At 54.4% G+C, this 26823-nt stretch overlaps 3 protein-coding genes across 3 annotated transcripts; 2 read left to right on the top strand and 1 right to left on the bottom strand.

Moving 5' to 3' along the window:
• Positions 1-137: 137 nt before the first annotated feature.
• Positions 138-11985, bottom strand: CSUI_000421 (oxidoreductase). The gene is made up of 17 exons (XM_068060655.1): positions 10799-11985; positions 10175-10330; positions 9601-9681; positions 8919-9112; positions 8138-8281; positions 7614-7751; positions 6816-6942; positions 6367-6561; positions 5919-5984; positions 5107-5701; positions 4419-4658; positions 4053-4229; positions 3416-3542; positions 2710-2964; positions 1667-2528; positions 1054-1258; positions 138-843 (listed from the first exon to the last, which is right to left on the bottom strand). Exons 1-17 carry the CDS (start codon positions 11271-11273, stop codon positions 771-773), a joined length of 4110 nt encoding a protein of 1369 aa, XP_067927377.1. The 5' UTR covers positions 11274-11985; the 3' UTR covers positions 138-770.
• A 1884-nt stretch (positions 11986-13869) lies between these two features.
• Positions 13870-17055, top strand: CSUI_000420 (uncharacterized protein). Its single transcript, XM_068060654.1, has 7 exons — positions 13870-14400; positions 14690-14887; positions 15726-15898; positions 16153-16202; positions 16318-16355; positions 16632-16703; positions 16862-17055. Exons 1-7 carry the CDS (start codon positions 14298-14300, stop codon positions 16900-16902), a joined length of 675 nt encoding a protein of 224 aa, XP_067927376.1. The 5' UTR covers positions 13870-14297; the 3' UTR covers positions 16903-17055.
• A 947-nt stretch (positions 17056-18002) lies between these two features.
• Positions 18003-25111, top strand: CSUI_000419 (uncharacterized protein). Its single transcript, XM_068060653.1, has 3 exons — positions 18003-23256; positions 23863-24315; positions 24685-25111. Exons 1-3 carry the CDS (start codon positions 18919-18921, stop codon positions 24748-24750), a joined length of 4857 nt encoding a protein of 1618 aa, XP_067927375.1. The 5' UTR covers positions 18003-18918; the 3' UTR covers positions 24751-25111.
• Positions 25112-26823: the final 1712 nt, after the last annotated feature.

Here is a 26823-nt window from a genome sequence, read left to right as displayed (position 1 = left end):
TACTGTCATTGAGAAGTTAGTGCACGTGGGTAGCACAGGACTGTATCGCCTAAACTTACAGTTGCCCGCGTGCGATCCATGCGTAGACCGGTTCTGCTAGCCACCGACTGACTTGCGTCCCTTTACGGGCGCTTTGTAGGCGTGAGTCTAGTTTATTGCCGCCCCTCGTCCGGTCACGGCGTGAAGACCTTGTGGTTAGCTTTTCTGTTACTGAAGAACACGTCTCCCGTGAGCGGTTATTCTCAACCACAAGACATCCAGCCCGACATAGATCACTCAAATCAGGAACCTGTGGCAGGACAAAGAGCGCTTAAAACGGTAAGCAACTCGAATGGACGGGGAGACCCGGGAAAGGGCGCCTTCACAATCCCAGTGAAGGGTCCCAATAAAAAGGAAACCTGTGTGCAACCAAGCAGGCCTCATACTTGTCCTTGGTGAGGCCGCTAACGGTCTCGTCTTGAGACCGACTGCTGCTGTGAAATTGTATGCTACAATAAAGACCTTTGCTAAAGCAAGGCGAGCTCGGAAAACAGAGGGGTCGCCTATTTTAAAACTCCCGGAAAAAGTTGCAGTGGAGCATTTTGGCACCACCACGAACGCGCGAGGTCCGACGCTTCTACGTGATCAGGCTTCGGTGTCTGTTGTTCACTCTGCCTGAGAATTTTGATTTCAGAAACGCACAGTCATCATCTAGCGAGCTACTGCGGGCGATGCCGACTTCATCACTTCGAGCCAACTCGGAGCTGTTGCCTCTCCGGATTTGCGGCAGACTAGTGCTCAGGATACAAAGGCGGCAGAACGTCTTTCACCCCCGCGTTCTTTAGCTTCTTCATGCCTCCGTAGCTGCGATAGTAGGACAGACAGAGTCAAGGAAAAGACGCCGATGAAGACATCCGGAAAACTGTACCTTCAGTTCACTCCACCGTCGCCAACGCGGTTTCCACTACTCCAAAAGTGTACTCAGTTTACTACGCCTAGTAATATGCCTAAGACTTCAACCCCGGGTGCGTGAAGTCTAGCATACGCGGGTGTCAAATTGAAACTTGGACTTACACGCCGAACATGAGAAGCGTGGCGAGAGGGTTAAGACGAGTCAGCTGATTCATGACAGAACCGTCGATGATAGAGAGGCCCTTAGTCCCGATAACTTCAAAGTCGGAGTTAACAACCTCTCCCATGGGCGCAGTGTTGCAGTGGTGCCATACACTGGACATGTACGACAGGGCGTACTTGGCGACTTCCTTTGGCTTGTACGGGTCTGGAGGTAGAAGCCAAAACAGAAAAGCGGACGGTTGGCTTGAAGCGGGGACATCCGTTACACTGCTTCTTCAGCTGAGAGAGTCGGTAAAATATACGTGCATTATTTAGCATGGAGTGGGGTGCTACACCAACACTTGGCTTGCTCTGGAAGGCTCATATCAGCAAACCGAAGGCGACTCCACAGATGCAGTGCAAGCAGATTCAGTGTCTTGTCGGACTGCCGAAGCACGGACGGATGACCCACAGCAGGTGATAATGAAGGAACTCCTATCAGGAACACATCTACCTCGGGAGCTATCCGTTGGAGCGTTTCCGGTGTCAGTTACTCCAATCAACTGTGAAAGGTACTAAGACACAAGGATAAAGCTCCCTTCGTCAAGAGATGACTGTTTTGCTCTTTACTTACTTGGTAGCCTAGGCGGGTACGTAGCAGCCCACTGGTTGTTGGTATAAGGAAGTATGTCGAGTGGTGGTGTTCCTGGAGGCGGAGCGGAAGGAAACATATCGGGATCTGGAAACCCTTCGGGTTTAGGGGGATTGAGATACGTAGGGAAGTCGTATGGGGGGCGTTTGTCGTAAAGGATAGGATGAGGAGGCATGCTGTCTTGAGAAGGAACAAAGCTCAGTAGGTCGGGAAGCCCATCGGGCAAAGCTCCCAAGAACCCTTCTGTCTCCACGGTTGTCTTTTCACTCCGGGAAGTCGTAGCTCGCACATCTCCGCTGGTGTCAGTCTTTCTAGCTTGTCGAAGTGGTGCGCTAACGGAGCTATTCTCGAGTAACTCTTGTTTAAGTCGGCGCTCAAGCTCAATGTAATCGGGCGTCCGAATGCAGAGTGCATTGTTGAACGCAGCACAGCAGACGTCGGCTGCTGGGCACGGCTTGTTTTCACTACTATCACATGGCTTTTTACAAAGGGCTTTAGCTTCTTCGAGCTCCTCAACAGATACCTCAAAGGCCAGACTGTCAGACTCAGGAGTTCCGTCTCGACCGTCACCTTCCGTCGGGGGTTCCACGTCCGAAGTTTCCGACGAAGGTTTCGCGTCGGGTGTGACGGGTGTGTCCGTTCCGTACTGTTGCTCGCGTTGCCTCTGGAGTTCCATTAGGCGACGAGCAGTCTGCTTTTCTCTTTCAGTTAGCTGAGGGTCTTTCATTTGCTCCTGGAGCCGACGAGAAGTGAACCAGCTAGCTGAATCCGAAATTACCATATCCTTGTCAACTTCCTCGTTCGGATCGAGGTGCTTTCTGTAAGCCTCAAAGTCAAACCCTGCCTACAGCAGGGGAACGACACAGTAGAACCAACCTATCTGATCAAACTGTGTTTCCATTTTTTTCGCAGCTCTCCAGGAATGTTTAGAATACGTCTATTCTACCCATGAGGTAGGTGTCTATCGATTCCCCAACAATTACAAGAGAATGGGGTTTACTTGCGCAGTGCTGCCTGCTGCTCACCTCCTTCAACTTTTCTTTGATGCCTAGTTCTTCCATTTTCTTCTCGTCCACGTTCTCGACTACGTGTTCACTGTAGTCCTCAAGCACGAATTTATTCGGTTCGTTCATGCCCTCCTGTATGTAGTCTGCGGGCTCTTCCAAGTCGCCGAGGTCTGCTGTTTGCAAACGACGTGCCTTTACATGGTCACCAACAGCCACCAACCGCCGTAGTCGTCTGTTATTGGGAGGCAAGAGATCTTGAAGGAATTTCTGGATCTGCTCATCGGAAACGAACCGCGCACACTCACTCAAAAAACAGTAGGCAAAAGTGTGAAAAACACAGTGCTAGCTAGGGAGAGATGACTTAGTTGTTCACTAGGAAGCCGAATGTCTGTAAAGACGTCAAGTCGTCCGGGCCCCGAGCTTCTTTGTCGAAGGCCCCGACTACTTCGGCCTTTGCCTATCAGTGACACTCGGACGGTGAAGAGCTGTTGAACAGTGATAACAGACAAGTAGACCCTCGCTGTCTGAATAGGAGGGGCACTACCGACACCGCATCGCAGCGTGGACACAAGCCGCGAGCTAGTACAGGAGGGATCAGGTCGAGACTTGGATCTACACACGCCCACTGAGTTGTCCCAGACTGTTCAAAACAGGTCCAGTCTTACATACATGCAGTGCGGTCGACTGAAGTGACCTCAGCCCAAGCAACCACAGCCTTGCTTACGAGGGCGAAGTTTCCTGGCCTTGTTACAAAGATCGACGTGGTGCCCGCGATAGTGAGGATAAGGTCCAGCAAACCGTTCAAAATGGTGACAGGGCAGGAAAACGATCCTGCTGGCTGCACCACACCCCTATAATACAAAGAAGAAAGGAGACACGATAGTGATGTCACAGTATGAAAGCCAAGAAACAAGAGAGCGGCAGACACTAAAGTGTATGTTTGCATGCAGGAGGCAAGAGGCTCTTCGGCCGCAAACTCAAGCCTTCCTTCTATAGAGGCTTCCTCGAGTGCCAGAGATCTCCTAAGATCGCCACACGCTGGGAACGTCAGCTAGCGGTGATTGTCCAAAGGAAGCCGCTTGTCAACACAGAGCCCATGCAGGCTAGCCGAGGCATGAGTAAGCTGTCCAACAGCCCTGGTGCTGCAGTCAGCAACCCAGTTGCTGGCTGCAGCACCAGGGCTGTTGCAACGAAGGGCTGTGCGAGATGGTTACCTAAGTTTCGCTGAGATCACGAAACCGGAAGGTACCTCGTCATCAATCCCTGTACGCGCATAATGTGAAGCGGGCCATACGGAAGAGATACAGGGTAGAGATCTTCCTAATGAGGTCGTGAAGCTTCCAGGCATGCCTCAGACTTACTTGTATGCGTCGCCATTCATGGCCATAATGAGGTTCGATACCCCTCTAACAGCATCGAAGAGGTCTTGCTCGTCCTTCAGGTAGGCACCGTTCACCTCAACCATGCCGTTGGGAGCTAGCCGGACGGACCCGCGAGACTTGGGCTCCGCTGTGAAGTAGAAACTAGCAAATGCCTTTCTGATATGCCCACAGAAACATGCGATGTGGAGGTGTGCAGAAAAACAGTAGATGACGAGACTGCACTTTGATTGGTTAGCAAGCAAGCTTGGCTCAGCTAACACGAGCTGACTCATCATCCACTTCACACGCACTGAATGGTTCCCTGTGAAGGTGTATGTATGTCTACGTGCTCCCAGCTGAGCTTACCGCAGACACTTCGTGATGGGCATAACAATGGCGCAAAGAGGCTTGAAGGCTGCAACTCCGTAAGGCGCTTTGTACTCAGCACAGGCTTGCAGAATCTCGAAAACAGCATCGATCAAGGGATCGTTTCTGAAGAGCGGGGGGAATATAAAACGCGAAGCATAGATGATGCCCTCCTGTGCCCGGCCTCCGGACATCTCCTCCGCGACCATCAACGAACATGTAAGCGTCCGCCGGCCTATACTGCAACACATAAAGAAGAGACAAGTGCCTTGCTGCTGCGAGCTATGTTGCAGGAGTCTGCGGAGACACGTACGTCAGGCGTCTCCGAATAAGCCATCCGCGGGGTGGGCTGCCGGTGCTTTGAGTCAGAAGCAATTGATGCGATGCATTTCGCGGGGTGCTCTTTCCCTTGTTTCTGCCCATGCATTCTCGCGTCCAAGTGTTTCTCAAATCAATCGGATAGCTGATTCCGCCCCTCCAGCATCTTGTAGCAGCTCTTCCGGACAGAGGGCATGAGATGCCGCTTGTCCCTTCGCGCTGCCTGACTAAGATACAGCATTGAATTCTACGGCGAAAGAAAGGACACATCAGCTCGCTGGAGAGGAGTGACGACGATGGGAGAGCAGTGACGACGATGCAAGCGGAGCGACAAGACTTGGTCTCCGTTTCTTTTGCCCGATGTAGGTACCTGTAATTTTCTTTGTCGCATCCATGGGGAGGTCCTCCCCTCTTAAGCCCTAAGCCCTGACAGACACGTGGGGGGTCAAGCCGACCCTTCTGAGGGAAGTACACATCCAGGAATTTGCCTGACAGTTCTGGGGAGATGGGTTTCTGCAAGTCCGGAAGGAAAATCCGAGCTGGAGATGTACCCGCCTCGAGATCATCCTGCTCCGGCGAGGAAGGCCCCGCCTCTGCAGGTGCCTCAACATCATCATCTTCATCATCTAGTTCATCTCTCAGGTGTGTTGCGGAAATCTTTCTCTCGTGTCCCTCTTCCTTCTGTGATGCTTGGTCGGAAAGATCAGCATCAGCGTCACTCTCTTCCCTTTGCGCTCTACGGGCCTTTCCACCGAACTTCTTTCCTTCCACAGAATCCCTGTTGTCGTCCTCTTGCTGCTTTCCCTTTCGGGGCCCCCGGGCGCTACGCGCTGGCGTAGTACGGGAAGAAGCGTCAAGTCCAGAGAGACGTCGCACAGGCGCGAAGGGAACGGGAGTTAGCTCGTCTGCGTAATGCTTCATAAACCCGCTAACAGGGATAAACACGCGGTCGCTGAACTTCTGGCCTGGGGACAAAATCCATTGCAGAAACCATTGGAGGCAGCAACCCGCGAATGCGACCTCGGGACAGTGGTGACGAGGCTCAAGCCCGGTGCAACATTGAGCCACTTCACTACAAGCCAGTTTGATCCTCAAGGTGGAAGAAGGGAAGCCTGCGCTCTCTCTACGCGGGCGAGGGATGGATCACTCCGTCGTTTCAACTCTAGAAAGCAGGGCTCTTACCAAGAGTCGGGTGCTCAACGATGACTGGACTGTTGATCTTCTTCAGCTGAGGTACCGGTCCTACACCTGAGCCAGAGAGGATAAGAAGACAATCTCAGCCGAGGTATGGTTTGCCAGGCCAACGGCGGGACACGCAAGTATCTAAACGCGGGGGGTTCGGACATGGGTAGAATTAGAACATAGGCTCTCTCACTCTCCACGTGGAGAAAGCTAAGCGCCTAAAACAGTTTGACTGCCCGAACGATGAACACGACACAAAGTGTGCTTGGGGCCTCCACTGACGGCCGTTTCGGGATTCGGACAGGGCGACGTGGAGAGCCATGCAAGCTGCAACGAAAGACTGGAGAGAACCAGATCTTCCTGAAAGTAATTAAGCGCTTCGAAAATGAAGTGCACTCGATGGATGCGGCCCCGCCACGAAATCAGTAAAGACCTCCTTTCGTCTCACCCGATCTGAAAAGAATGACTGCTGAGTTGATGGCTCCGGCACTAAGAATAATCTGAGATCCACGCCGATCCTTGACGCACACCTTGCGGAAGAACTTAGCTTCTTTCTTGAAAAAAACATCTGATGCATCAAGCTCTCCAGATTTCAAAAGGACTGTCTTCGGCGCTAAGAATGTGCCAATCCACGGCCCCCAATCTGCAACGTCCAACGCAGACACGAAAAGCGACTTTTGGCGCCAGGTCCCGCTTCGCCCATTCACGATGGAATTTGAGATGCTTGACGGGGGGGCCCAGGGGCTATCCGGTGGAAGGCGTGTTATCGAAAGAAGTTTCAGAAACTACGAGAGGCGCACGACCAAGCCATTTTCCTTGCCGACGAGTCTCACCCCAAACCGTTCAACTTGTCTGTTCTTCTGGATAAGTAGCAAACGTTTGTTATGAGAAACATACGGGCGCTGCTGGACGGGAGCGAAGAAGCGAAACTTGTTCCTTGAGGCTTGATGTCTTCGTATGCAGTGGGACGATAAATAACACAGCGAGCTCGGGGCGGACTTTGGTCGAGGTCGAATTCGATCCACTGCATCAAAGTAGCAACACATCGGACAACATTTCTGCCGGTTACCGCGACGTAGCCCCGGCTATTGACGAGGCCATCACGTAGAGTTATCCGCGGCCGTTCAGGCAAGCGCAGTGTAAACGGGCACTGATCTCCAAGGATGGCTCCCAAACCAGTGAAGCCCGTACTTCCGGGAACCATAGGCATCCATCACAGATCTTTACGCATGTAGAGCGAAACCTCCGGTCCTTCTTCACGTGGCGAAAGCTGCCATCGTAGGCTGACTCATCTGACGATGATTGAGGACACTGTGAAACACGAGCTCAGGATTAGTGAAAAGTGTTCAGAAAGAAGGAGTTGTCCTAGCACCGCGGCAAGAAAACCGGTGACCTCCGCGGAGAGAAAGCAGGACCGGAGCATCCGCTCGAGACCGGAGTCCGAGAACGCGAACCTACAAAGTGAAGCCAGTGCTCAAAGGCTTGATGTCTATTAAGCAGTCGAGAGGGTACCCTACCCGTAATACAGCCCGTCCGAGTATTTTCGGAGAGGCACGATCTGCGACCGGGCACCTGAATACAAACACTGTTTCGCTTCAGAGCTGTGTCGACAACCTCTCTGCCGGGGATGCGGGCGACGCAGTGGAGTGTGTGGGCAGCTGTCATGGGCTGAATGTGCCCTTTCGAACTAAGTACCTCGACGTTATGTCGCGTCCGTACGACTATGTTTCTTTTAGCGTAGTCCGGCAGCTCGTCAATAAAAACGTCTGACGCTCGACGGAATCCTCCTTCGTTCATGTCGAACAGGGTAAAACTACTCCAGACTTTATCCATCTGCAAAGTTAGTACCGACGCACGGAAGATAGGAGGGCGCAACTCAAGTCACTCCTGATCGCTGTGAAGCGGGGTCAACGCTGGTTCAACACCTCCTGTCTACCATCGACTTCGGCGTACGTGCCAATTCATGCTTCCGACCAAGCTGCTAACGTCACGCAAAAGCTGCCGATACCAACTTTCCCTCCACCACCGCCTTTCGCAGAAGCTCCACGTGAGGCCCGTGCTGTACCCCGCCCCCCCCCCGGCGCAGTGTGACGAGTATGCTTGACCGCCTGTGCTTTTAGGTTGAGAAAACACGTTACAGCAAGATGGCTCTGGCAACGCTAGCCCCCCATCTGAGTGCGGGACCGTGTCAGTTCCCCTCAGTCACCCGTGGTAGCTACCTGGAGTGAGGAAGAGTACCCAGCAGGGATGTCTCCCCCAACAGGTTTGTACCCTCTCCAGCGCAGCGCCTGTTGATATCGCAGCCCGAAGTAGTTGTCGAAAGGCATGCGTCTGGCAATGATCCGACGGATATACCTGTACGCCTGCGGAGGACCGCACCACGCAAACAAGACAAGATGTTTCTGTAGAACAACGAGGTCGAAACATGAAGACCGAGGGCCTTGAGATAACCGCAGCTTTCGCACAGCAGGCGCGTGGCAGCTTCTTTCGTGGTTCCCCCAAATCTTCCTGACAACAGAGAGTGTGCAAGTGGAAAAAGCAAGAAACTCTTGCAAGGGCGCACGGTCGGCCCTTTAGACTGTACGGGAATTAAAGATTCCGTACAGTCTAAAGGGCCGGCAGTACGTGCTGCAGATTATAGGGGAGAATAGTTCACCGCTGGAACTGCAAGGGGAGACAGCCTACCTATACGCCTGCTCCAACATATGTCTCGGAGTAGATGCCTCTGTATGTATCTATGTGTGCCTATGACATGTAGCGGTACGTGTGTACAATACCCTCCACGTCTACAATATGTGTGTAAGGCGAGCCAGGCTGCTCCACTCGCGAAAATCTAACTGAAGCGCTTTCGCTCCAGACTGTCTACCAACCTATCTATTATCTAGCGATGTTTGACTATATCTCGTCCGTGTGTATGCACGCCTCACCGCCGTCTTTAAAACTGATTGAGAGAGCGCTGAGGGGCTCCCTCAATCAGTTTCAAGATGTGAGCAGACCTACTCTCTGAATCGTCGGCCAGTGAAATTTGTAAGCGGGGTAGCGCTTGTTCATGTAGTTGAAGTAGTTTTCTGTCTCTTCCACATATATAGCCAGGTCAGTGGAAGTGCCCCCGCCCATGACCGTAGGAACGTGAGTTCGCACACCACTTCGTGTGCTGTAAGGCTGCGAGAGTGATTGGTCTGCTGCGGCCATGCCTGCAACGGGGAAACCACCGTGGGGGAAAAGGCAGGCATTATCTTAGTCTCCCGTCACACAGCACTCCCCAGCAGTCGCTTGCGCGCGGCTTGTCTCTAAGAAGAGCCTATGTTCTCCTCTGTTTGGAGGGGGGAAGGAAAAAACTCCCAGCTGCAGGAAGGGGCCACCGGCCGGGCTGCCCCGCTGTTGGATAAGAATGCCTACGCGACCACGCAGTTCCACTGGGTCCGCACTGCAGTAACTGGGCGACTTTGCCTTATGGAGTGAAAGTTGTTGTTCAGAAAGAAACTGATGGTGAGTAGATTCACTCTTGATATAGCATTTATCTACAGCTACGCTAACTGTTGTGTTTAGATAGCGGTNNACTCAGGGCATACAACATCAGACTGGTCTGTCAAGGCTCAGGGCCTGCATGAAAGCAGCGCGGAGCTTTCGCAGAGAAGCTCCCCCAGGGTGTGTTCTCTGGAATGTCCCCCGCGGCTCCTACCATGTCCATATACAGTCATGGCCATTGGCGCTTGTTCAAACGTCCTCTCAAGGCCTCGTTCTAAAACGAGTACCCGTCGGCCTGCACAGAAAAAAACCATGCATCTGTACGACCCTATCGTTGCTCTCGTGCATCGCACACATTCGCGTGCTGACCAGCAATGAACCTTCAATACAAGAAGAATTTGTCTGATCAGTGCTGCTGGCGCCGTCCGCTGGCTGCTTCGGCGCTTGGCCTGAACCAGCGTCCTGGATCGAACTCTAGCTGAGATATTGGCTTGATGCGGTGATACTTACGCACCCAGTACCCGAGCTATAGAGCTGTGAGACATATTGCTGCACGGGCTCAGTGGGGACGGGTCGGCGACATTTCCCTCGGGTGAGATCATCTAGAAAAGGCACACCCTCGCAGCGACGAAATGCCTTGCCAGGCACCCGTATATGAAGGTCACAAAAGCTGACAAAAAGGTGGAGACGGGAGGGACAAAGAGAAAAGAAAAACAGTCAGGCATATCAAGAATGGCTGCCGTACACGGTAGTAAAATGGGAGCCTACAAAGGCCTGTAGGGGCTCACCTTCTCCTTTTAAGGCAAGGTAACTGGCTAGGGGGCAGCCTGCGCAACCGCATCCTACGACAATGAAGTCAAACTCCTCCTTGTCCTTGATGACTTGCGCGTCCCTGTACTTCAGACGCGCCTTATCATACTCTTCCTGTTGATTGTAGTAAAAGTCTGACGACCAAACCACAAGGAGCCAACATAGAGGACACACGAGCAATACTCGTCCCCCCCGTCACCCTCGACAGACAAGAGACTCCCGCCTACGAGGTTGAGCTACTCGAGCGTCGTCGTGTCCGGTGTTGAAGCATTCGGCTGAAGCGCGGCCCTGACTGCTCCTGCTAGTCACCCAGGTCACTACTTGGTTGGCCTTTGACCTCAGTAGACTATGTGAAGTGAAATCATCACGGCCGGGGCGTCTTGTGTAACAAATCGGTTGCAGTTCCGACACTTGTCCCGGCGGCTGTCTTGGCAGGAAGAAACTTCGCACCTTCAGCTCAGATGCCAAACATAACTGGGCTCTGGGGCACGCCCTTCGTTGCATGCTTGCTGTCCGTGTTTAACTGAAGAAAGCTACAAACTGAATGGTACTCATACTTTCGATGATACGAACCTGCTGTTGAAGGAGGACAAGACACTCACGTTCTGCAGAGTCTTCCCATCCTGGAACGAATGGCGGTGTAGCAGAGGAAGGAGGGACGTGTGGGGGCGCGTAGCTTGGGGAAGGGGGAGGCGGGCCGTAGATGGGGGTACCATAATCGTACTCCGCCGAGTATGCCGAGCTGCGCCCCTCCCCGCTTGGCACACTCTTCTGCGAACGATCGGTCTCGTTTTTTGATGATGCAGTCAGTGTGTCATTGTCCGCCTTGAGGAGGGAATCAAGTACGGCTTTGGTCTCAGGAGAGAGCTCCGCTTTGCTGTCGAGAAAGGACAGATTTTGGTACCTCGCGCCCGGAAGTACAGAACTGCTTGACTCAGCCGGAGCCGTGGAGGAGGACGCCACCCCCGCCGAAGGCGGCTCAGCGGGCTTTTCAGCACAGACAACCGGAAAAATAACAGACAAAAACAGCCAGGCCCGCGAGTGAAAGAGCCAAGCTCGCAACCGGCAACGTGCCATTGTGCTTATATATCGGAGGCGACTGTACGGAGATAAGGAAGTAAGCGAGAGCGTCCGTCTGGTACGCGGAGAAGACTAGGCGCGATAAACTGGAGGCAAGGCCCTAGTGTTTTGCCTGCCCGCAAGCCGGCTAAAGGCGTCCTCACGAAGCAAACGCTTGCTGTCGCAGGCAGGAGAGTCCGCCGTTCTGGAAACGATGATTTCGAAAGGCCTGAGGAGGCAGCTGCAGTTGCAGCACGTCGCGAATGGAGGCTTGACCTCCGAATTCATGCGGGCTAAGCACGAAGAGGCAGAGAAAGCACTTGGATTCGCTAGCTTTCCCGGCGCAGGTCGGGATCGACCGCAAAGCTCACCGGCTTTGGTAAGACATGTTACGCTGCTTGTAAGCCCGGAGCGTTGGTCGGGCGCTCACAACGGGTCCTGGAAAGCGAACAAGCATGGCCAAGCAAATGGCTGCTGCTAGCGCACCCCGTGTTTCCTTGAGTGTAAGGAACACTCATGGTGCCGGCAGGAAGCCCCGCTACGTAGTAAAGACGCTTGTCAGCAGAATACACGGAAGTGCCACAGTAGGCCTGGTCGGATCGGTTGTACCACATTAAACCTTCGACAAGCTCCTGACATTCACGTGGCCCTTGGCTGTGATCCGGGCTGCCTGACTGGCCATCAGTATTCAGCAAGGGGGCTCGCACCGCCCGTTGTACCTTGTACGGGGTGACCGATAGGTACTACTGAATGAGGCCTGGGCTCGCCTGTGAACCTATCAGGGAGCCAGCCGGTCGTCCCGCGCCTGATCGGTGCCGGGCAAGCGCCACTACGCGCCCCGTCTCGGCTCCTAGATAGGGAGGAGCTGCTGTCTCATCGTGTCGTGGTGCTCCGCGCTGGCCCAAAAACAGTGAGAAGACTGTCGCTGGCGTGATGAGTCATGCCCACAGAACGGTTGCTTCCTAGCACTTTTTCGCTTTTAGCTGACCGAAGAAAACTGCTCACGTGGAAATAGAGGTGCGTGCCTTCTAGTAAGTCTGAATTAATGAGCCGTGTGGTTTCACTTAGTTAAACCGCCCGACCAGCACATGGGAGGTCGCCCAAAGCGGCTGGGGAAACTACGGTCCGTGGATTTTAGATAGGCAGTATTAGGGCTCCTAGAGGATCCTAGAGCGGGCCGTGCTCGTGACATTTTGCCGCACTCATCCGCGCGGGCTCTTCGCTCACGGCAGAAATATTTGAATACGACGCGAAACTTTAGGAGTCGCACGCGCTGTGACCAGGTTGGTAGAAACTCTTCACTGGCCGTGCGCTTTGAGAGGCCGCTCTGTCCAACAGCGTGCGCGACGACAGAGCGATACCCTCGCAAGCTGAGGGCCTTGAAGCAAAAAACTGAGCGCACTGACGCGTGATCACAATCGACGACGTGTGACGCGCCTCTAAACTCCGGTTAGGTTCGTCTTCCGAGCAGGCACACTAGAGGATCGCAACAAAGTTACCGGGCAGCCCTGCCTAACGCTCAGTCTGACTGAGTCGTTGGCGGGGAACGAACCACACTTTATGATGAAGGTAATTGCTCCGGTGCGGGACCGTGGTTCACTCTGTGTCACTTCGACCGGCTCCTATGCAGTGCAGGAGGATTCCGAGGCACTCCAACGTCTGGATCTCCTGGCTCAAAGAGACTCTGGAGGAACGTGTTTTTTTTCGCCGGTCTTAGTGCCCTCCGATCGCTGCCTCTCCAGCTGAAACACCGCTCAGGACCCGAGCAAAGCCTGGACAGCTCCAGATATGCAACGCTGCACACGCAATCGCTCCTTCAGGAACCACAAGTGACTCCAGCTGGATTAACCTGCCTCAAATCAACTAAAATAATTTCGTTATCTCGCCGACTAACCCTTTGCTGCAACAGAATGCTAGACCTTCATAAAACTGGATCTATGTCTTGAAATCTATTTGCGCAAGAGCGCGAAGAATATGCCACAGACTTTAGCTTTCAGTACTTTTGGAGATCGCATGTTATCCAGATAAGTCCATATTGTAAGGAAGCATTGCATTCGAGGGCAGGAGGTCCCCCCTGGGCCGTACTCAGATTATGCACCTCCAGTGGTTCGGTGCACAGCTACTGTTAACCTTGCGGGTGACAGGCGGCTTGGTATCGTCAAGCCCGCCTACGTGAGCCCAGCGGCCCCACTGCACACCGGTCACGACTAATGATTGGAAGAGAGCAGGACTGAGCTGAAGACATCACACAGAGGCTCTACAAAATGATCACCAGTACTCAAATTGCTCACGTCGCCTTCTCGAAACTGTCTAGCAGTACGCGCGAACACGCAGTCTGGAACCTGCACCCCGTTCGGCACCGTGATAGCGAAACAGCCAGCCACTCTGCGTAACGGGCTTTGCATGAACACTCTCTGGACGTGGCCGCCTGATTGCTTGGCGTGAATTTTCGCCCTCTCGCAGCATTCTGCCCAGAGCTGTCAACTTTGGTGTGACAGCTGGCCAGGGCGAAACTGGCAACAATACTCCCTGGTCTCCGCAAGACACGAGCAGCTAGCCGGGCTGCTTTTCCCCCAGAGTGAGGAGCGACGGGGGGCCTCACCCCAACCGTGGCAGATTTTCTTGAGTGGGTCTGTCAGACAGCCGTCCTTTTTCTAGCACAGGACTGCTTCTTTCGCTCATCTTGCGTCCGCCGAAACCGAGGCCGCCGTATCTGCCTTGTCCTACTCGGATGACGGAACATGCCACTGACCGTGGTGTCACCCGTGTACACGTGCCACTGCAGCTTTTTGTGAAACACGCTCCGCTTCTCTTTTGCACACCGGATGAGAATCTGGATGCACGCCTGCGCCGCAACCGTGCAGCATAGATTCGCGACACACAACGAAGCCGACAAACTTCCCTCCGACCCGTATTATTGCTGTCCCCAGCTCCTAAGTTCTGCGGCGGAGAAATCCCTGCTTCTTATGTGACAGAGACGAGGCGAGCCCAGTCACTTGTCCCTCTCTGTGTTCTTGTACTGTTTTCCGCCGGACGGTAGCGATGGGGCTCAACGTCAAGGCCATCAGGGGCTGGTGTGGCAGTCAGTCGCGAGCGTGCGGCTGCTGTTCTCTCCACGTCTTCATGGCCTCTTGGCTGATTTACTGTAAGTCTCTTGATTCCTGACCGGTGTACCTTGGCTATCTCCAATGGGGCTGTACGTTTCACGTACCCATAAGAGCGTGCAGCAGCCATAAAGCATCTGGCTATGTGCCGCGAAGGGCGAGGGTACGTATGAAGTGCGGAAGCCCAAGCATACTGGCACGCTGCTCGACAGGTGTACACCTCTGCTTGATAGTGAGATTCTCGACAACTGTGTAGCTACGTGCGGCACCGAAATTTTCGTGTCGAGTCCCGACTGCTTAGGTGCTCGCCGCTGTCTGGCTTGTGTTCAGGCTTTGTTTCATCGTTCTTGGAGCTCGTTGCAGGGGGCTGTCTCGCAGCTGCCAAGACGGTCGTGTCTACCTTCATCGAGGACGCTGCTCACTGGATAGGTTTCCAAGGCTCGCCGGCTGGCGAAGGGAAACTTCTTGTTTTCCGATCTGCCCTGGGCCCCTTCTGGTTTACTGGAGGAGTTATCACATCTCTCCGAGGTACAACTGCTCGCGGATACGAGAAACAGTAACCTGAGCGATCACGTCAGCTGGCGCTGGTCTTAGCAATGGAGACGCGAAGGAGGCGTCTCCCTACTGGTCTCTGAGGGTGACGTGGCGTACCCCGCGTGTAATAGAAGAGCGACGCACACATATTGCCCACTCTGACATTCCTCCTGTAAGCAAGTTCGCCTGGCTCGCGTGGGCTCTTCCCACCTGCTGAGTATACCATGAAGCGATTTAGAAGGAGCAGTCCTGTTAAGACTAGCGACGCTGGTTCAGAGCTCAGGGTTTTGTGTGGGCTGTGGGGATGCGGGCCCGTACACATTTCCCGAAACTCAAGGTGTCAGTGCTGACCGTGCAAATGTGCATCGATCCCGGATACTTATATTTATATATATGTATATATACGGATATGTAGTCGGGTTGACCCGTAGTCCGGATAAACAGAGGCAGGTACATGGGAGACCGTCGGCTTCTGAAAGGATACGCAGTGAGTGGGGCTTTATCTTGCTAAAGCAATGTCGAGGACCAGGGCATCCACTAGCATCAAGATTACAGAAATAGCAAGCCCGCGATCCTGTATTTCTTCTAGTAGCTTGCACCACTGAAAGACTCCCGGGAGATCTCCGAGGACGGTTGGTAGGCTTTACGTTCAGAAGCCTGAAAACGATCCCACAGCGTGGCCGTGCCCTACTGGCATTGCACTCCCGTCACTTGCCGGTCGCGGCTTCACTTTGCCTGCAGCATTTGATCCGGTACAGAGGGAAGTGCCTGCTTGATTGGTTTCCAGTGTTCTGACATGTGTTTGTACGCTGTTCTTGGTGGTTTGGTGCAGGAATGATCGATCTGGTGGCCACAGTGGTGGGCGTTTACGGCATGTGGAGGAGGGCGGACAGTGCGTTGATGTTCCTAATCGTCGACTCCGCCGCTGGTTTTGTCCTGGACTTCATTCTTTTTTGGGTTTGCATTGAGAAGTTCAGAGCTATGTACATCGGATATTTTTACCCGGTAATGCCCTGCGGCTGCTTTGGCGGAGCCCTGCGCGAAAATGCTTATTCAGGTGACGTAGATGCGGGGGACTGTAATTCGAAAAAGTGACTGGTTTTTAGGACTACCCCACACCTGCCTTTTGCATCACCGCAGTTGATGAGGCGGCACTCTTGCGACACCTCATTACCCCGACTCTGCTATGCGCACTCAATGCCGAGGTTCGGCATGCTCCAAGGTTTGTTCCTTACACGGCTTCTGTTACTGTCTTACAGGCGGCTTATGCAATTCCTTTCCTATGCCTCGGCTGGCAATGGGTGTTTGGGTAAGTTATTCTGTTGTTGGGCAATACGGCGAATTATCCACCTAAGGGGGGGGGAGGATGCTCCGATGTACAGATAGCTCTACCCTGTGTCTCCATCTTGTATGTGTCCAAGCAGGCCTTACCTGACCTCGCTGATGCTGAGCTACGTCAATGGTAAGGACTCCCGGTTTCCCCACGAAGGCAGTAACGACGGGCGAAACCGAGCAGAGTCGGGCCCTTTTGTCGGGCGCTACAACATCAACCAGCTCTCATGTCAACAATACTCAACGGCACAGACGACAAGCAGTTGGAACCAAACGAAATGAGCTTCAGGGGGAAACGAACGAGCATGTGGCATTTCTTGCACACCCCCGGGAGATACATCAAGAGGAGCTACGCATCCGTCGACCGCTTGTTGCGTCTGATTTTCATTATTCCATTCTTTTACAGTCATTCGTGCTGGAGGCACCGGTGGAGAACTGAGGACGTGGAAAGCACTGGAGGAAGAACGTTTATCAGTGGGTAAGCTCTGGCAGCGTCTAAACACGAAGCCAGCCTGTCCAGGGGGCGTCAATTCCTGCTCGGAAGCACACGTCCACACCGGTGCAAGAAACAAAATGCACACAGTCAGTGTCACCTGCCAACAGTGTCATTCTGCCGTGCAAAACGGTTTTGTTCAGGAGAAGACGAACGCCGCAAGCTTTTAGCCGATGACGTGTAGGCGATATTTCCTACTAAAGCCGCCCTTTGTCAGAATTGTGCTGCCCGCCGGCGCTACTCTTCAGCTCGACGACACTGAATGCCGGGCTCCGAAGCCGTGCGCGAAAGATTCTCAAGACTCGCGCACTAAAACAATTTGTTTTTTTTACATCCTGTCTCTGCACGACGAGGCACCTAATGCAGTCAACTGAATGCAATTCTTGTAAAATCCCGCCCTGCAGTTCCAAACCGCTGGAAATGCAAGGGAAAGGTGAAAAACTGCAGGTGTTTCTAGTGCTTGGATTCCATAGCAGGCCCGTCACCACGAGTGACAGCTGGAGTAGCATCCTGAAGAATATGCTACGTCTTTCACTTGTCAAAAAGCGCTTACATCAGGTTTGCCTGGACGCAGACGTCCCGCAGAGCCTGCCAGCTGTCGGCGGGATCGGCGTTGGCTGCAGTGGCAGTTTGTAGCTTTGCCGTTGTCATTTAGCAGGAAGCAGCCATCACTGGGCCCGGTAATCCTTATAGAGCAGACCGCCCCGGCCTACCGTGTATAAAGCCTGTTGCTTCAGGTTGGCTGCCTTGGACCCGCCTCAATTCTGAAGGCTGCGGCGGTCTCTTCGCAACCTGGTGTAGAACCCCTTCGCTGTTCTATTTGCAATCACGTCAGCGTGGGGTTTCTCCTCTTTTTCTAGCTGCTTGGTTCCGCATCAAAGGTACACGCGTGACGGACGGTCCACAAAAACGAAACAGCCATCCTGAAGCTAGCTCGTGAGTTTATTCAAGAAATGATTAAGGGGACCCTGCGTCGGTGCCCGGCTCCCGGGGGAAGCGCCGAACTCAGCCGACACCGCATTTCGGCGGCCTTGGCTGTCGCCGACGTTGCTTCTCTCGTACACTGTTCAGCACTCACCTGGTAAAAGGTCCGAGTGGCACGAAAAACCGCGTCTCGTACGTAGGAGTATGTGAGATAGCAGAAGGGTGACAGAACGGCGCTGACCTCGTACCTGCTGTGTAGTGCCCGAAAGCTGAGCAGACCCGCTGTCAATCAGGGTTTCGGCGAGTGGTTGGGGTCGGTAAGCGACGCGTGCACTGCACATGCGTCTTCTAGTTTATTTTTTTTCCCTTGTTGTCCCTTCAGATAACCCTCTAGAAGGAGGGACTGATGGGAAGCTAAACTAGCCATGCATGTGAATCTTATTCGAGCCCCCTGCCCATTCGTGTCTTCAGCTGGTACCAGCGAACCGTGCCCTCGGATTCGAGAATCAGGCAGTTGCGGATGCGCAAGTTGGCTAAGCCTTTCACGGGCTATCTGGTTGTTGCGCTTGCAGCCAGCAGTGGAGTTCTGCGAGAGGGTAAAGAGCGCGGTTTCTTGCGAGTGCTCGGCGAGGTCGCAGAGTGTGACACTCCCCGCACGAGAGCGGCGCTAGCCCGCAGAGAAGGCTGTTTTAGTCTGGAGACAGCTTGAGTCGTGAGTCAAACTTTCTTTTGTGTCCATTGTTATCTCGTCGGTGTGTTGTGCTATTGTATATTTTTCCTGGTTGCTGTGCGCGATGGGACTGTACTAATGCGTTCCCACGCTACCAGACATCTGCGGGGGTGAAAACTCCGGCGGGGCACGGCTTTCTTGTCTCACCCGAAGCAAGCAGAAACCTAGGTGTCCGTTTTTGCTTGTTTTGCTCACCTTTACCTGGGCTTCGACAGGATTTGGGTACGCTTGTGAAGCAGATCCATGCTCGCGGCACACTCGGCTGTGGAGCGCCGTGTCTTGCTGTTCAGCAGGGCCGCGGCCTGTGTGTCCGAATTCTGCGGAGGGCAGTCTGCTCGTGCCCGAGATCCAGACGCGAAAAGCGGGGGGACCAGCGTTCTCTCTGGCCTGTCTGGGAGGTCCTGTGGAGACGCAGGCTAGCTAGTGGCTACATGTTTGCTGAATCCTTTCAACCTGAGTTTACACCATGCGAAGGGCAAGCTGATAGATCCCCGGCGTTGCTACAGATGGGCACTTGAATACTAGCTCCGGCCGTTCTGTAACATAATGTATCCTTTCTTGCCGTCAGACGTTCGAGACAGACGGGTGGTCAGCCCCGCAATGGATTTATCGGACCGCTCTCCTGCTTCATGCCAGGAAAAGGCGAGAACGTCTGAATCCCGACACGCGGACCGGATCTGCCAGCCACTTGCTGTGCCAGCGACCGGACTGGCTGCTTCCGCTGACGGACGCTCCGGTTCTCCAGCCGATGTCCATTGCGGCTTCTCTAGGCCTTTGACAGCCTCACACCACAGACAATCAGGGGGCTCCGTGCGGCCACGTTCTCGAGCATCCGCATCGACACCTGGAATACCAGGAAACGAGAGCGGCGCTTCTGATTCTCGAGTTGCGCCCTTGTCTTCCTCGCAAGCTTCTCACTCGGGCTTTCGTCCTCGCCCCGATGCCAGTTCGTCATATTCACCAGGCGCCTTGGCCTCCTCGCGGGAGATTTCTTCTCGACCCCGAGACGGTGCGTCGTCTTTCCTGGAATCTGCATCTCATACAACAGCCTCTTCTTTTTTCAATTCCTCTGTCTCTCTGCTGTCTTCATCGCCATGTCCGAGCCAAGCAGTCGGAGTCCCTTCCTTTGTTGCTGAGCTCCATCCAACGAAGACGGAACTGCTCCAGTCTCTGGCCCATATGCTTTTAGCTATGCGATCCCAGCGTGTTGCGTTTGGATGGCAGCTGTCCCAGGTGGAGCGCCTTATAGCACAGCTTGCGGAGATTCCACCTGATCTTTCCGAGGCCGAGCACACAGGTGATTTGTCATCCCACTCGCCTGTGCACCCTGGGGCGGCCCAGCGATTCTTCTTCGATCATCATGACACCGGTAGTCGGATGTCGAGAATACGGAGTAGATCAGCGCCAACCTGTGGAATGGGCTCACGAGCAGCGGGCGCACCGGAGGCAGCGACAGTGATGGCGCAAAAGAGTAAAAGAAGTCCAACTGGTGATGCAGACCAAGACTTTTCAGCCGCGAAAGACACATCTTCGTCGGAAACCACTCGTCGCGGTGGTGTGGAGATCGGCTCACTCTTCCTCGTCGGCTCCGGAATCCGTACCTCAGTTGGGTCTTCATCCACTCGTGGAGACAGTAGCATCAGTCTCTCCAGTTCACTTCCGGTATCACATTCTTTGTTATCTTCCGTAGCGCATCCGAGTGTACGCAGCTTGCAGCACCCGGGGACATGTTCACATCCCAGACCGGTAGACCGAGATCGCCTGTCGGTTCTCGCTGGACGAGAAGGGACTCCGGTAGAGGCCGATTCTTCAGAAGGGTGCCCTGCCGGGGCAGCACGGGGTCCCCCGGCCGAGGTTTCGCCTGCCAGTTCTGTATATCAAGGACGGCTGGCATTTTCTCAGGGCAATGAAGCAAGATCACGCGGTCGATGCCGCTCCCTCAACGCCCCTCGACAGGGCCGTGGATTCGAAGAATTAACGGGCCTACAAGTCCGTATTCAGCAAATGCGGCGTGCCGTCCAGCTGGGTGTTCAGTTTGATGATGCCTACAGCCTCGCAAAAGGTGACAGTGCTTGGTCTGATCCTGGTGGTGTGGACTATGGTGATGAAGTGAGAGGACATTCGGGCCTGGGGGAGCGGAGACAAGAAGTCGTAGCTAAAGCTTCTGGAACTACCGAGCAGCAACGGGAGGCGACCGGAAACACACGGAACGCATCCGGAGAGGGGAAAGGGGAAGTCCAGTGTACTAACTATGAACCAGAAGTCAAGTGCCACAAGAGACGCGACGTTGGAGACGATACCCGGGATACTGCGATGGGAGAGAAGGAAGGAGACGACGGGGTCGACATTGGAGGCGAAAACAGTGCCGACAGAGGACCCCTCGAGCTTGATGATTTGACAGCCCCTGTCGCACATGCACCGGATTTGCAGGGCTCGTGTACCTCGGAGCGGAAAGAGGTTTTGCATGACCGGATGGGAAACATCGAAGAAACGGCTCATTCACAGCTGCCTGTGGGAGAGGCTCACGTACCTCCGAGCAGCCGCAGTAGTCGCCTGTGTGAGGGAGACAAACAAGAGCAGCAGCAGAGCGCTGAGATACACGGAAGAGGGGACAGTTATCTCAGACCCGGAGGCCAGCTGCTTGAGCTGTATCGAGAGCAGCATCGTTTGCTGCAGGATGAACTGGAGCGGCGGAAACGGGACATTGCTCGCATAGAGCGCATACGGCAGCTTCAACGTCAGTTGATGTTTTTCGAGCCTACACGCAAAAAGCAAGGCTCACAGCTGCCAAGACAAGTAGGGGATTCGACGCCAGATACTCAAGGATTTAGTCTCGGCGAACGCCGAACGTTCCGCAAGGCCGACAGTGTAGCTGTGGAGGGCTCTTCGAGTGATGGGCACAACGATGCTGAGCCGCTCCGCGTCGTACAGGAAGATCGTACACGGCCTTTGTTCCCTGGAATTTTCCCTTTTAGTCCAGATGGACAAAGCCCTTGTCACCAAGCAGTCGGGCCTCCACATAGCCGACCGATGCTTCACTCCGACGACAGGCCGCTGCCTGTCTCATCGTCTGTCTACTCCGTCAACCGCCAGCGTTCGACTTCCATTTCCCGTGCAGACCATGGGGAACCGCAGCCCACACAAGAAATCGACGCACCTCAGTCTCTGAACAGGAGTCCTAGTCGGGCGAAGGCCAGGAAGACTGTTCCTCTGCCGACACGTTTCCTGACAGATATGATGCGCGACTCCGCTTTCACACTCCGTCATCCCCCTCTGCCTTCTTCGCCGAAACTTAGCTCACTGCGTAGCAGACTTGTTGGTCCGACTGGGGCAGGCCACAACCGCTTCGTGCCACCGTATTCAGATATAGCTTGCGCACTACAGCATCGCCCGAAGTCGGATCAGGCTTATCCGATCAGCTTCGTGAAGGGGCAATCAGGTCACCTATCTGCCAGTCTACTATCTCATTTCTGCTCGAGCGACCCTCAACCACTGCCTAGGATTCCTCCAGATCGTATGCAGGACTCTCGTGGTCGGAGCTTGGATAAAACAAGTCATGGCGTTTCTGGACAGGGGAGAGATGAGAGAGAACGCAGGTTGAGTGCGCATGGGTCTGCTGCAGGCGTAGCGACACCGTTGTGTGGAGGCCGGACTGCTGGCCCTCGGCCACCCCTCAGGGACCTTGGGGGAGGCGCGGAGCCTGCTCTGATTGTAGCGCGACCTCCGCTGAGAGGTGACCCTCATGCACTCCGAATGAACTCTCGACTGTTCCACTCAGACACAGTTGGGCTTGACGAACAGATGCCTCGTCCTGCGTGTCCTGTGGTACTGTCACCGACAGCGGTGCAATCACTCGGCACACTGCATCGTCGTGATTTGCCGAGAGGGCAGGTCAGCAGCGCCGGCACAGGCGGTTCGCCTGCGGACAACATTAGCCAGTGTTTGTGTGAAGGCTGCCACCCAGCCCATCAATGTACCAAATACGCTTTTACGGGACCTGACTACGGGCGAGAGGACCGGGTGATGATTCCTGAGTGTCGGCGAGTCACGCGTGGTGTCCCTCCAGGGGACCTCAACCCAAGCGGTGACTTATATGGTGGACAGGTGATTCCCAGTGGAGCTGAGGGCCCTGGCTCAGACTTGCGGGTAGGTGGGACCGGCTTCGATTGGGACAACCTAATCCATGCAGACGCAACATTGGGAGAAGATTCACGACGGTTCCAGACCGCCGCGGACGGCGGAAGCTTTGAGCGGCCGACAGAAAACAATGCAAGGAGGGAGCATGCGCAGGTGCAGTTGGACTTGGGCAGTTCCCGGCTCTGGCGCGAGGAGAGCCCGGTAGCTTATGTTTTGTATTCGCCTAGCAGACGTGGTCAGCAAACGCGGCGACTGGTGCCATCGTCTGCAAACGTACCTGCTGCGACAGTCCAACGAGGGTCGAGTAAGATCCGGAGCTCACGTTCGCCCACCGCGGAGTTTAGGACGCCTGAAGAGAGTAGAGCAACGGTTTCTGTTTGCGCGAAAGCAGTCAGTTTCGGTTGTGTGGGGGAAGCCTACGGGGCACCGTCAGACAGGCTGCGGACAAGAAAATTGGATGGCGCCGGAAAGGGTGCTCCGGGGTGCGACAGGGAAACGCAGTTCGTCACTTCTCGGTTGTCTCATTTAGCCGCTTCTTCCGACGTGCGAAAGACTTCTGTCAGGGACTGTCGGTCCTCTGTTGCAGTGGACTCAGCTGCGTGCTTGTCGTGGTCGAAAAGTTTGAGAAGCGGAGATTGTAGCACACAACGAAGAGGAAGAAGCGCGACAAGCATCAACCAGTCCCAGTCGCCTGCGCGACGGGCTGAGGCCACGTTGGACCGAGAGCCCGTCGCACGCCCGACAAGGGTGAGAGTTTATCGTCGTATTGTAATCTCTTCTTGCTATAGCTTGTCCACGGTGGGAGTTCATCAGCGTGGGAGGTGCTCGCATAGAAGTATTTTCATGCTAACTCGTTTTTTAGTGAGCTGAATGATGCGTTATTCTGTGGATCAGCCGCCGTGTTCTACAGCACTCTAATTGTTCAGCAAAGGACAATATAGCACACACAGGAGTTCTGCATGGATACTGGAAGAACCGTTCGTCTGCTGACGCTCAAGGAGTGTGGGGAAATATTTCCTAGCGACTGCTAGGCAGGGCTGCCGGGTGTCCCTATTTCCTCACTCGGAGTTCCCGGGTCGGAACTCTCATTTTGATGGAGTCTACGGCAATATTTTGGTTATATATCTCGTTACAGCCATGTACGGGCTGGTAGGTACCTGCAGCTGTTCAGCACGAATGCGCATACATCATTGTAGAGTCGCACGTCTAGGTGGTGTCGTTTCACTTCTAGCTTCTTTTCGGTCGTCCTTCTTGTGTCTTTACTTGATGCGACGCGCACGCGGTTGGGTCGTGAGGCGTATCATTAACAGTCTCTGGTGCAATCATTCATGTTGCCGGATTCTTTTCGTTCAGCAGAGGGAGCCGCGTGTGTCTAAACTGCCAGCTGTGTCCAGTTCGTCGTCGATTCCAGCAAGGTCGTGTCACGTGGCTTCCTTCGATTTGAATCGCCTCGGGGTATCCCCGGCAGCGGCCCGCTTCGCATCTGGTGCTCAACTGCGTCACGGGCGGACGACTAACGTCAACAAGATGCTCACGCGTGGGCAGGTACCCGGACACGGAGATACTCGGCGAGCCAGAGAAAGGGTTTCGGTCCCAGATAGCGAAGAGCTTGACAGCAGTACGGCACAGCCTGTCCATGTCCGTCTGAGGCTTCATGTGCCTTCGGACGGGGACCCGAGTGGGCGCCTGGCGCCCCCTTTGACTGTGCGGGTACTGGATCCGGAAACGCAGAAGCAGTCGTTCCAGCAAGGCCAGAAGTATCTGAACAAACTCTCTGTTGCGCTTCCTGAGGACGAAACGGTGACGGTAAGCTGATGCTTTCGGTCGTGATTTCGGAAAAACGAGTCCTATCCACGATGAGGTCATGCACGGTCGTGTATCGTGGACTGCAGGTCTACTTACGGAAGAAACCGCAATGTACACATGGTAACGGTCTTGACCGTTGTCGCCAGTGGCTCGGACTCAGTTCGGCACCTACCCCTGTGTGGCTTTTCCGACTTGTTTTCGATGCTGAGGACGGCCGGAGTCCACTGTGGTGACGACAAGCGACTTGAAGGAAATCGCGGTCTGCGGCTCCAGCTCCAGTGTGTGTGACTGGCAGGTGTTTGGAGAGTGCTTCTCTGCCCACCATGGATTTTCTCATCGTTGCAAGTGTGCTGGTTGGTGTTACTGCAGGCCGTTGTTTCGGAGGGCGATATCGCACTTGCGGTGGTGCGCGTGCGACTTGCGGGAGATACATAGCTCGAGAAGGCGAGCTTGTGACGATGAAGGAGAGGCATGATCACTGAGGGAAGGGCTAGCATGAATTCTGGCTGTTTTTGACACAACCTGGGAGGTGATTTCTGGAACTTGGTTGCCTTTGGTTGTCAGTCCTCGACGTCAACGCGGTCATTCTACGGTGGTTACGAGGCCAAGAGCTGCCTCACTTACAGGGTGTATTTCATTCTGTGCAACACTGTTTACTTTTGCGTAAATACTTTGAGTTCCGCAAGGATTTTGCACTAAAAAACAAAACTTGTACGGTCTCTTGCCAGGGCAGCTTCGTGTAGTTCGAGACTTCTTACCTTGTGTTCCAGTGGTCCTGGATTGTACAACGTCGGCTGTCTTACTCTGACACCCATGACTGCGTTCGCCACGACTGGGGTCCGCGCAGTGTGCTGGTGGACTGGAGGCCTTCGATAGGCTTTGCGCCCGCAACAACGGCTGCTGCGGCCTGGTAAGATTTCGCATCTTCCACGAGTGTTAGAAGCCTGCGCTTCCGCAGGATCTGGGAGGCGGGACTGGCGTCGTAACGGTCAGACACGGTGTGGTTATTCCGCCGGTAGACCGTTAGACCTTCCGTCCGATGTCACCGGCCATTCGGTCTCGTAGGCTTGTCACCGCAGACTTCTTACTCTCTCCTAGCGGGATGACAGTTGCGATCCGGCGTTCCCCCGCGGTTCAGTTCAAGCCTTCCCGGCCGAGCTGCTCCAGAGTGCCGCTGTCGATGGCCTGGTCGGCAAGCCGGCCTGAGTGTGGCGCAGCACGATCAGCTAACCAGTCACGTGGAGTCATGGGGTGACCAAGTGCAAACGAGGTGCCTGTTTTCTGCGTCACTCGGGTTTCATATAGGTCTGCCTGTTCTTTAGAGTATGTCGGCAAAGACGCGTCCAGGCCGCGCTAGAAGCATGCTTACCCAAGGGATGTCTTCAGTCCTCTGGCGAATCGATACTTTCTCACAGTTTTTCTTAGAGGAGGGATTGAAACGCACAGTTGGGGCCTCCAGTATATGTTGGGCAAGCTACGGGTCGAAAAGTCAGATACACAAAAATGCGACAATCCTCTTCAATGTGTGGGACCGCGATGAGGAGAAGTGATGCGAAGTCTCTCAAAATATCCAGTCAGAAGGTTGCGGACCGCCCAACTATGTGTCCACTGCACCAGCAGGCGAAGTTCCCGAGGCCCGATATGGGTACCGCATCTCACTGCCGGAGTCGAGTTCTCGAGTTCACCCGGTCCACTACTGTTCACAAAGAAACGAAGCTTGGCCCTTGTAATTCAAAGAGCACAAGACTCTGACTGAGACTTCTTCCACGACAACAACCGAATGCAGCTCAAGCTGGCTGTCCACTGAAGTTGCAGCAAAGTTAGGGACCACCTACGGAACGCAGCCGCTGGCGGCAACGTAGTAATCCTGACGGATAAACTGCTTCGATACCAACAGGATGTATCGGACAGGTATTGCGTCTTAGCACTTCTTCGGACTTGTCATCCGTTACCACACTACAACGTCACCATGAAAGGGAGCGAAGTGAAGGGGGATCTCACAAGAGGCTTTTTCTCGTTTTGTACCGAACAGTCGGCAGCCAGAAGGCCACGACACAAGCTTCAGGGAGCGTGACTGGAAACCCATGTCACAAACACCAACGATCTTCCCAGGGACAGGGCCTGCTCAGTCACAGGCACTGATAGCTGTCCTTACTCACCTGGTTGCCTGCATGGTCGGAGCACTCCGAATGGAGTTGGGCACAGTACACATCTCGGCTAAGTGATGTAGCTCCCGCCGAGGTTCCTCCTACATCTCCTCCTTCGCACTGGCATTCACCTTTACAGGAGAAAACTGTATTACGTTGTCTCCGACACTCTTTCGGTTTCGACTCAGTCCCGTCCAAAAGTCTTGGCAAACGGAACTGCTCCTCATGCCGAAGGTCACGCACTTCAGTTCTCATTGTCGTACTGTCCCCGGGGCGCCGTCCGTTCGACAATGTCGGGAAGCTGGCTTCCTCGCAAGCTGTCAGCGGCCTCTTCAGCTCCTTCACCGAGACCCCGGCCAGA

Source organism: Cystoisospora suis, assembly GCF_002600585.1.
Source record: "Cystoisospora suis strain Wien I chromosome Unknown contig_174, whole genome shotgun sequence".
Classification (NCBI taxonomy): Eukaryota; Apicomplexa; class Conoidasida; order Eucoccidiorida; family Sarcocystidae; genus Cystoisospora; species Cystoisospora suis.
This window is presented reverse-complemented; position numbering and strand designations above follow the sequence as displayed.